The sequence below is a fragment of the Marmota marmota genome, unplaced genomic scaffold (genome assembly GCF_001458135.2).
Source record: "Marmota marmota marmota unplaced genomic scaffold, marMar, whole genome shotgun sequence".
In the NCBI taxonomy this organism is placed as follows: Eukaryota; Metazoa; Chordata; class Mammalia; order Rodentia; family Sciuridae; genus Marmota; species Marmota marmota.
This window is the reverse complement of record NW_025999924.1, coordinates 7,716,702-7,728,392: the sequence shown is the minus strand read 5'-3', so window position 1 is coordinate 7,728,392 and position 11,691 is coordinate 7,716,702. Positions and strand designations below refer to the sequence as shown.

The 11,691-nt window shown below is 39.7% G+C and overlaps 1 protein-coding gene across 1 annotated transcript in view; it reads right to left on the bottom strand.

Annotated features, from left to right (window-relative positions):
* The window catches only part of LOC107151895 (chondroitin sulfate proteoglycan 4-like), a 62,359-nt gene extending 59,458 nt beyond the window's left edge, over nt 1-2,901 (bottom strand). The window contains exons 1-2 of the mRNA XM_015497309.2: nt 2,884-2,901; nt 1,104-1,313 (exon numbers count right to left, since the gene is read on the bottom strand). Of these exons, the coding sequence (XP_015352795.2) occupies nt 1,104-1,313; nt 2,884-2,901 (228 nt within the window). The remainder of the gene's footprint in view (nt 1-1,103; nt 1,314-2,883) is intronic.
* Between the last annotated feature and the right edge of the window lie 8,790 nt (nt 2,902-11,691).

The window sequence follows — 11,691 nt, the reverse complement described above, 5'->3', positions numbered from 1 at the left end:
ACAAATCCTCTGAAATGGAAATGAGGACAACCACCCCATTCACAATATCCTCAAAAAAAATAAAATACCTGGGAATCAACCTAACAAAAGAGGTGAAAGACTTATACAATGAAAACTACAGAACCCTAAAGAGAGAAATAGAAGAAGATCTTAGAAGATGGAAAAATATACCCTGTTCATGGATAGGCAGAACTAACATCATCAAAATGGCGATATTACCAAAAGTCCTCTATAGGTTCAATGCAATGCCAATCAAAATCCCAACGGCATTTCTTATAGAAATAGATAAAGCAATCATGAAATTCATATGGAAAAATAAAAGACCCAGAATAGCAAAAGCAATTCTAAGCAGGAAGTGTGAATCAGGAGGTATAGTGATACCAGATTTCAAACTGTACTACAGAGCAATAGTAACAAAAACAGCATGGTACTGGTAACAAAACAGGCGGGTGGACCAATGGTACAGAATAGAGGACACAGAAACCAATCCACAAAATTACAACTATCTTATATTCGATAAAGGGGCTAAAAGCATGCAATGAAGGAAGGATAGCATCTTCAACAAATGGTGCTGGGAAAACTGGAAATCCATATGCAACAAAATGAAACTGAATCCCTTTCTCTCGCCATGCANAGGGGGGGCGGGTTGTTAAAAAGCAAGCTCAACTCCTCAGCTGGATCTCTTGCTTTCCCTCTCACCATGTATCCCTTTCACCATGAGGCCCTCACCAGAAGCAAAGCAGATGCCAGAACCCCGTCCTTGCACCTCTAGAACCATGAGCCAAAAGTGCAGGGATTTTGATATAGCAACAGGAAATGAACTAAGGGTCCTCACACCAAGAGAAAGAGAGAGAGAGAAGGAGAGAGAGATATGAAAGCTCTTCCTACACTTGTAGATTTCATATTGAAGTTTGAAAATTTTAGGATCAGAATATTTAGGACATACTGGCAAAACTGAAGAAGATTTCACTCTATACAAATATGTCACTTTGTTCTCGTGAGTTAATAGTAATTGACACATACAGATATATTTTTCTCTTTCTCTTTCACTTTTCTCTCTCTCCAGTAATCTATATTTTAAGGATATATTTTTTAAACCATACCCGTAAGGTTCCTGCTAGAAGTTCTATTACACAATAGTCATTTTTTCCAGCTGCAAGAAAAAGTAACCCCTGTGGCTTGCTGGTTTGAAATTTTAATTCAAGAGATAGCTCAGAGGAAACTTCTAGGATGTTGAGCTCCACATAGCTTTCACCATAAAAAGATGCTATGGGGGGAAAAAAGCATAAGTTAGTAAATTTATTACACAATGACTATTTTACAGTATGCAATCATCCCTTTCAGGAACTGACCCTGCTAAAGAAAGCTGTCTTGCCCAAGGCCACCCGGGTTTTCTGGGGTAGCCCACAGACCCAACATGGGTGTATAAAGTGTTCATAACTTATTATTCTCTCACCCTAACTCAGGACAGTGCCAAAGGTCATTTCTTCTTCAGAATTCTCAAGAGGAGCAGCCAAGGCTTCCACTGCGAGTAAACTGTAATTCAGCTTCTCCCTCTATCCAAGAAGCTTCCCCTCCACGAAGATTGATTCTAAGAGCTCTGGCTAATAAACTTCCCACATGCTAAGTTCCATCTCAGATTCTTCTTCTCCAGGAACCTGACTTGTGACCACTGGGACTGGAAGTAGCCCGAGAAAGCAGATGCTGGAATGGGATTTGGAGCTAAAGCATCAACCATCCAAATGGTGATTAGGACTTTATCACCAGGGACAGGTGAATCACAGAGAGCCCTGGCAATGATATAATTTCACTGGTGGCAATTATACTGGTATGGTGTAAGAGTGTAAGGGAACACATTAGCCCAGCTATAAAATGTCAAGCTATGAAAAATATAGAGCAAATAATAACTATGAGGACAATGGAAGTGGTTGCTTCCCAACAAATTTGAATAAAACTTTGGGGAAATATAAGGAAAAGCTAAAACAGATTAGTTACAATTACTAGTTAAGTGTGAAATCCAGAAGGTGTCGATGGGAAAATGCAATGTCCTTCTCATCTACAGCAGGAGGGCAGAGAAAGGGGAAACTCAGACCCAGGAATTGACACCAGATACAGTTAAAGTCCCAAATGGGACAGGCTTGTTCTGACAAGGCAAGTAACTAGTTAGGAAGAAATGGGACCCCGACACAAGGAATGGGAACATATGGGTTGCTGCATTCAATCATTTTTAGTCCCTAGGCCCTCTTGTACCCTTGGAGTCTGCAGAAGTGGCTCATTTCCCTATTAGGCCAGCACTCCCCACTTAAAAAGGATGCAGAAGACTCTCTTCACAAAACAACATGTGACCTGCAAAGATAAGACCCCATTTCTCTCCTCCTGGCCACTAGACCAAACACAAAGGTTAATTTGCAATGTAACCTGGGTGGGGACATGTTAGACTTGATGCACAATAGCTGAACTCCTAAAAGAGATGCAAAACCTACTCAAAATAAACTTCTAGTATGGGGGTAGGAGTAGAGGAGGGTGGAATACACATGAGACTGAATGTATCTGACAAGGAACAGGAGTATAAGGTTGATATGGGAAAGTTTTTAGATTTTGAAGCACTCTTGACAGACATGAGGTACAACATATAACATCCTGGCAAAGTCTCCTTGAAATGATGTGAACTCATGCTAAGATGGCTCCTAGAAGCATGAAAAATGCAGTGGACCATTATAAATGAGATAGACATAGCATTGTCAGGGCATATGGTGGGAGAAGAGATTATAGGGATGAAAGTGGTGCATCCTAGATCAAGCATGAAGAGGACCAGAAGTCATAAGCAAATCACACCAGATGGTTCCCCAGATCTTATGTCATCCACCAGTTTTGTGCCTGTACCCTTCTCTCAGCTTGCATAGCTGCGTAGAAAGATTCCTCACTACCAGCTAACGAAGGAGAAAAACACTTGGCTTTGAACGAGTCAGCTTCATCTTACAGACAAAAGCAAAAAATGGGCTCTAGCTGCACTACAGCTCCTTTCAGAGCAGCCATGAAAAATTCTAGTAAGGAAAATTCCTCCAAATGAATAGAACTGAATGGTACACCTAATTGTCCACTTACTATGGAACGAGAAATGTTCAGAAGTTAGAACATACAGACTCATCAATAGTGGCAACTGAACCAGCCACATGATCAGGAGCCTAAAATGAGAAAGAGTGAAAGATCAGGAACAAGAAGGGCTGAAATAGATATGAGCATGATGCAGGAAGAGTTTTATATTGCATAGTAATGCCCACCAGAAAATGCCTACTACACAATTTGTATTGAACAACCAGGCAGAAAACGTGACTTGGCCTGTCGACATCACCCAGCCATTATGCCACCCCAAAGTAGGTGCAATGGTTGCATAATGAAGTAGCTGTGATGGAGGCAAGAGTGGGGTCTATATATACACCCTGCTTTATGGGCTCCCTCTTGTCAAAGCTTTCCTACCTACTGCTACTGCTGAATATCCAATGTACCTCCACAAAGACTAACACTGAGTTCCCAAGATGTCTCCAGTTCTTGAGGAGATCAATTGTTCACTGGGTGGCAAGTTCACTGCAATCAAACCTTTCTCCTTGGCATGACCAGTGGTTCATTTTGACAAAAACAGACACATATCCTAGGTATATGTTTGCCTTTCTATTCAAAGCATTGAAAGGAGGGGAGCCTTCCACACTTATTCTATAAGACAAGCATTACCCTGATATCACACCATGTAAGGATATAACAAGCAGCAAAAGAAAACTATAAACCAATATCCCAAGAACAATAATGCAAAAAAATCTCAACAAAATACTAGCAAGCCAGATCCAGCAACACATCAAAATGATCATTCACCATGACCCAGGTGGATTTATCCCAGGGCTGCAAGGATTATTCAACATATTCAAACCAACAAATGTAATACATCATATCACAGAATAAAAGATGAGAATCATACAATCACCTCTATAGATGCAGTAAAAGCATTTGATAAAGTTCACATTCCTTCATGATAAAAATCCTGAACAAATTAGGTATAGAGGACCACACCCCATATAATAAATGCTATATATAACAAATCCACAGTCAACATCATACAGAATGGGGAAAACTGGATGTGTTTTCTCTAAGATCTAGAATAAGCTAAGGGCATGCACTCTCACTGATCTTATTCAATATAGTACTGGAAGTTTTAACCAGGGCAATTAGATAAGAGAGAGAATTAAAGGGCATATGATTGGGAAAAGAGGAATTCAAACAATCTTGTTTGCAAATTATATGATATTATATATTTAAAAATATACAAAATTTCACCAAAAAAGTATTAGAATTGACAAATGAATTCAGTAATGTTGCAGGATACAAAATCAACATACAAAAAAATTCAGTAGCATTTTTGTAAACCAACAACAAATTTTCTAAGAAAGAAATCATGAAAGCCATCCCACTCAAAATAGCTACACACACACACACACACACACACACTGTGAATGACTTTAACTAAGGGAGTGAAAGACCCCTGTAATTTTAACCACAAAACACTAATGTGAGAAGTTGAAGAGGAAAGGAACCATCTCCCATGTTCATAAATTGGAATAAACCATATTGTTAAAATGTCCATACTATCCAAAGCTATTTACCAATTCAATACAATCCCCTTCAAAATTCCAATGATATTCTTCACAGAACTAAAAAAAGAAAAAGTCTTGAAATTCATAAGGGAGCAAAAAAAATCCCAAATAGCCAAAGCAATCTTGAACAAAAAGAAAAAAGCTAGAAGTGCTACCATACCTAATTTCAAAACATACTATGGTCTATAGTAACCCAAAACAACATAGTATTCACATAAATACCATGACACAGACTCAATAGAACAGAAAGGAGAACCCAGGACTAAATGTAGGCATCTACAACCAACTGATTTTTTAAAAAATCACCAAAAACATACATTGGACAAAGAACAGTCTCTGAGGAAAGGTGCTGGAGAAACTGGATGCCCATACACAGAAGATTGAGATTTGACCCCCTATCTCTCACCCTAGAAAAATCAGCTTATATGGATAAAAGACCTAAATGTAAGTCTGAAACTACTAGAAGAAAACATTGGGGAAACACTTCTTCAAGACATTGATATAGGCAATAAAATTTTGACCCCAAAATCATAGGAAACCAAAACAAAAATAGACTAGTAGGATTATACCAAACCAAAAAGCTTCTGTACAAAGGAAACAATTAACAGAGGGAAGAGACAACCCACAGAATGGGAAAAAAATATTTGCCAACTATTTGGCAATCTGACCAAGAATTACTATCCAGAATACAAGAAACTCAAAAACCTTAGCAACGAAACAACTAGTAACCCAATCAAAAAATGGGCAAATGATCTGAATAGACACTTTCTTCTATTATTCAGAAGAAATACAAATGGTCAATAAATAGATGAAAAATGCTCAAAATCACTAGCCAACAGGGAAATGCAAATCAAAATTACAATGATATACCTCATCTCATCCCGGTTGGAAAGGTTATTATCAAAAACTAACAAATGCTGGTGAGGACTGTTAATGGGGATATAAATTAGTACAACCATTATGAAGAACAGTGTGAAATTCCTCAGAAAAGCTAAAAATAGATCTACTATGTTATCCAACTATCCCACTTCTGGACTTATATAGAAAGGAAATGAAATGGGCACACTAAAGAGATACCTGCACATCCACATTTACTGCAGCATCGTTCACAATAGCTAAGACATGGAATCAGCCTAGGTGCTCATCAACAGATGGATAGATAAAGAAAAATGTGAAATATTATTCAGACAGAAAGAATGGAATCTTATTTTGCAGCAAAATGGGTGGAATTGGAGGACATCGTGTGAAGGAAGACACAGAAAGATAAGTATCACATGTTCTCTCTCATATATAGAAGTTTAAAAAAAAAAGCCAACCTGAATGTAGAATAATGATAACTAGACGCTCAGAAGGAGGCTGAATTTCATCAGTGCATGCAGTAAACATGTATTAAAATATATTGAACCCTATTAATGTGCAATTAACCTAGAATAGTCAACAAAAATTTAAAAGTCAATCTTAAATAAATAAATAAAGCCATTAATGATTAAGATCATTAAAGTTATAATGAAAAGCTAAGATCATTAAAGAAAAAAGCAAGCAATTACAGACCCACCATCTGAGTTTATCCTCTTGGCCTTCCCATAGCAAATCTCCCCACCTCAATGTTTGACATGCTTAGAGGCTGTATTGTTAAGTGTTCAAAACCAGGAAATGTTTTCTAAATCATAAAACCTACTGCTGAGAATGAATAAGTAACATTAATAAACAATATCCCTATATTTTCCCACGTTTCACCTCTCTGGCACTAAATCAATTCCAGTCCCAGCTGGTGGCCAGAAATTTCCATTGCTTCAGGAGAAAAACAAGGAAGTAGATTAAAAACTTCTGGTTTGACAGCCTGAAGTCACTCCACTCACAATACTTCCAAGTTGACCCTAATTTGCAGCCTCTAATATGAATCTCAAAATAACAATAAAGGAGAAATACAAACACAGGTGAAATTGACTCCTGGGAAAAGAAAGGTGATCCCCACCTCCAATGAAGGAAAGAGTGTGGCTTCAGTACCAGTGGAACAAATCAGGCTGAACAGAAATCAGAGATGGCATCCTGGTACTGTGCTGAAACAAAAGGTGGAATGGCTGGATGGAAACTAGAGTTTGTAGCAAGGTAGGTAAAATACTTTTACAGGAAGGTGAACGTTCATATTGACCTGCAGTTTCTCCCAGGAGGGTGGTTCTTTTGTTCATTATATTCACCTTAGAATTGGTTCTCATTCCTTCTTCCAAACTAGATCTCTCTGGGTTTTTGTTTGATTCGAGTTTTACATTTGTTTTGGCTTTTGATTTACTATTCATTGAGCACTTACTATGTGTAGGTATTGTCAGGAACTCAGGTACAGAATTAATCAAACAAAGAGGCTTGCTTTCTATCAGAGAACACTGCTCAGAAAGAAGAGTGCACCTAAGTAAAGTCAGGGAGTTGATAAGAGGAGCTCATCTGGGGCCAGCTAGGGTATCAGGCAGGGAGCAATGGAAATGTCTAGCAGCTCTCCCAGGCAGGCTGAAGTACTCCCTCCCAGGTACAGGTTATTCTGTCCACAAATGAGGCTGAGCAGTTTGTACTAAGGGTTTAAAAATTAACACAAGAGACTGTTAATCCAGCAATTACAGTTGCTTGGTAATTAATTGGGAAATGTAGACAGCAGCAGAAGTACTAGGCCTACCTAGTCAAGGGGGGTGGAATGAGGGGATGTCAGCAGGACAGTGGCTACTGAGAAGACCTAGGTGGGTGAAGCAGATAGGAGAGGAGAGAGAAAAGAGAGAAGAGAGACAGGTGAACAGGAGGAACTGAAGGTCTGGTCCACAGAACACAGTATGAGGAGGGGGCGCTTACACACACACACACATACACACACACACACAAATGCAGCAGCTGGCTACTCAATTCACAGCCCTTATAATCCCTGTTTTCTTTATTGGCTTTCTTGTTTAATATCCAGCCTCAGTACCACCTCACCCCAAAGTGAATGTAAGATCCTGAGATCGGCAGGATCTCGCCAGTCTTGGTCACCACTTAATTCTCTGTCTAGAACAGTGTTCTGCACATGTCAATAAATATGGCCTTGGAAACTAGGTGAAAGAGTTTGGACTCTGCAAAGAGGTCTAGGAAGGAACCAATAGGTAAATGCCACAATCAGATCGCAAGTTAGGAGATGACTGTGGCTAAAACCAGACTCAAAGGAGTGACGGGTTGCAAGGAAACAGAGCAGAACAGGGTAAGATCAAAAGATATGTAGAAAGTAGGACTGTAGAGGAGGGAAAGGGGGCAATCCAAACTGATTTCCAAATTTCAGGTTTGATATCCACTTACAAGATGGGGAAGCTGGGAAGAGAAGCTTTGGTTCTGTTTTTATTTGATTTTCGATGCATAAACAAGAAATTCTCAATGAAAGTTTGGGAAACTACCTACTCATTCACCAACAAGATTCCTATGGGCAGAGGGCTACTCACAGAGGGCCTTAAGGAGGCTGAATCCTGCTATGCACATAACTGAAAGCATTAAATAGCTTTCAACTGGAGAGAGACAAGTCAGTTGTAGGTTTTAGAAAAATCTGTCTGGTGGTTGCTCAAGGGGAAAAAAAAGGAGTGGGAAGAAAACAATTCAGGAAGTTTTTTTTGAAAAATATTTCAGAACAATTTGCTTTCATGGAAAAAGATAATATAATACTTATATTATAAAATTTATATTGTGCCTCTTTATGCATTCTCAATCTTCCAAATATGTTATAGGGATATTACAAGTATAAAAGCTTATTTTTAAAATTAAAAAGAACAAGAACAAAACTTCTCTGCTACACTATTTGCATTATGCAAAGTCTTAAGAGGAGAACTTACTTAGAAAACAGCTCTCACACAAGCAGTTGAGATTCACAATGTCACTTGGAAAAGAAAATCACATTTTGCCCTACAAATCTATTCTTAAGACTTGAAAGAATGTTTTATTATGGTGTCAGGGTTGTATGCTAACCAACTGAAGTTGAGTATTTACTCAAGAGATCATTAACATTATCCTGAACCTCCAAGAAAACAGAAACCTACATGGAAGAAATAACTTAGCACAAACATTCAGTATGCTCTGGGAGACTCACCCTCCTTTATTCATCAAAAGTTAACTGCAAAAAGAAAATTTCTAAAAGTCCTTGCCCCAAAACTTGGGTCCTTTACATTTAAGTCAGGGTAGAAAGTCAATGAACCAAGATATATTTGCTCCATGGCCACAGGGCAAGTAGTTGGCCAGAGGTTCAGTGGGTTGGAGTGAGGGGCAGCTCTGGCACCACAGCCCTTTACTGAAGGAGGGCAGAATGTGGAGGATAGCAGGCCAAGGCCCACTTTGAGGATGCAAATCTTGAGTTTCCAGATAGAACCAGAGCAATCTATAGCCCTGGACTTCCTGCTACTAAAGAACAACCCACCAGGCTCTCAATTATCCCTTCATTATCCAAATAAAAACCTCCACCCAACTGCTCTGGGTAGGACCTCAGGTTGTAAAGGTAGCAGTCACCCATTCCTTAACCTCTCTCAATGGAGGATTCCCCAGTGCACTGTGAATGGCCATGCAGACTGTTCCCAGCACAACTCCAGGGGGCGCTATAACTATAGTCTGATGCTAGCAGCACCCCCTGGGTTTGTCAGGGAAGCAGTCCTGGTGCCCAGCCTGTCTTGCTTGAACTGACAGCTTCTCCCTTAGAGCAGCAGAGCCAGTGTCCTATCCTGGATGCTCCATGTGCAGTGTTTGTATGTCTCTATGTTGGTTCCCCTGATAGGATGGGAGTTTTTCAGGTTCCAGGTTCAAGCATGGATGTCAGTGCTGGAGCCAGACTCTTTAGGGAGAGAAACTTCTCTGAAGTACTCAGACTGAAGCTGACAAATCTTCCCACCCCTGATTCATTTCTGATGGCAACTGCCATCGTAGGCCCCTGTCAGAGTTACATAGCCCCTATATTATCTTTGACTAGTACAAAAACTCCCTGAGTAAGTTTCCTATTGCTGTTGCTATAACAAATAACTGCAAATTTAGTAATTCAAAAGAATACACATTTATGGGGCTGGGGTTGTGGCTCAGCAGTAGAGCGTTCGCCTAGCCTGCGCAAGGTGATGCATTCAAGCCTCAGCACCACATAAAAATAAATAAATAAATAAAAGTTTTTTTTAAAAGTACATATTTACAATCATACAAGGTCCTAAAGTCTGGGATAGGTCTCACTAAGCTAACAGCACGGTGTCTGCCTGCCTTCTGAAAGCTCTTGAGGAGAATCTGTTGTCTCCTCTTTTCCAGCTCCTAGAAGGCACCTGCATGTCTTGGTTTGCAGCCTCCCATTAGCAGTCACACCACTCCAACCTCCAACCTCCACTTTCATTGTCTCCACTCCTCTAATTACATTTAAGTCCCTCCCAGATAATCCTACGAAAATCTCTCCATCTCAGAATCCATATTTCATTTACATACGCAAAGTCCCTTTGCCACATAATACAGCACATTCACACACTTTGGGAATTAGGAAATGAACATCTGTGGCAGGGCAGGGAGGTTTGGGCCTCCCACACTCCCTAGAGGCATTCAGCCAGTCACCAATATTTTGAGGTTACTATTTTTTGTAGGTTACTGGAGTAAGTGCTGGGAATACAGTAGGGCAGGATTGTTGGTAAAGGGCCACAGGAGCAAAGGTTTTGGGGTTTTCTGTTTTGTATGCCCTATACAACGCTGTTTAAAAAGAGAATAATTAAACCATATTTAAAATACAAAATCTGAACATTTTGGCTAGAAAAATCAGGCCACTCTAGGACTCATTCAGCTTCAAGGCACAGCAGCCACACATGTGCTGTGGATGCTCTAACCACAAGTCCCCACCCCTCTGTGTCACCTCTGCCACACCAGCTGCTACATGGCTCACTATGACTCACTAGCTCCTGCAAGAATTTGGATTTGGGCACTCACAGCTTTAGGGCACAGATGATAAAGGAGGTGACAATATACTTACTGCAGAGCCAAAAGAAATCATTAAGACTTCTAGGGTGGTTATCATTAAAAACAAACAAACAAATAACAAACAAACACAAGAACTTGGCCAGGCACAGTGGTGCACATCTGTCATCCCAGTAGCTCAGGAGGCTGAGGTAGAAGGATCAAAAGTTCAAGGCCAGCTTCAGCAACTTAGTGAGATCTTCAGCAACTAGAAGAGACCCTGACTCAAAAAAATAAATAAATAAATAAAAAGGGCTGGGGATGTAGCTCAGTTATAAAGCGCCTCTGAGTTCAACAAATAAATAACCAAGAACTTAAGTTTTTTTAATCTTTAATTTACAAACAAATTAGTGTCCCAGCTAGTCTGGCATGTGAAGTGACCATCTGTCTCACCTGCAGTAATGCAAGTCTCCCAAGGGAAGACGGAACTCCACAAAGCAAGGTGACACAAAACCTGCATGCTTGCCTGGTTAACTGGGACTCACAACTATATTATCTCCCTGTGACTAAACCACTCTGCACAAAAATGCTCAGGTTTTCTATGGTCTGGGTGTATTTGTCCCCAAGGTTTCATGGTTTAGAAGCTGTGTCCTCAGAAGTGGGGCCTAAAAACATTCCCTCTAAAATCTGGAACAAGACAGGGATGCCCTCTCTCACCACTTCTATTCAATATAGTTCTCGAAATACTGGCCAGAGCAATTAGACAGATGAAAGAAATTAAAGGCATAAAAATAGGAAAAGAAGAACTTAAATTATCACTATTTGCAGGTGATATGATCCTATACCTAGAAGACACAAAAGGGTCTACAAAGAAACTACTAGAGCTAATAAATGAATTCAGCAAAGTGGCAGGATATAAAATCAACATGCATAAATCAAAGGCATTCCTGTATATCAGCGACAAATCTTCTGAACTGGAAATGAGGAAAACCACCCCATTCACAATATCCTCAAAAAAAATAAAATACTTGGGAATCAACCTAACAAAAGAGGTGAAAGACTTATACAATGAAAACTACAGAACCCTAAAGAGAGAAATAGAAGAAGATCTTAGAAGATGGAAAAATATACCCTGTTCATGGAT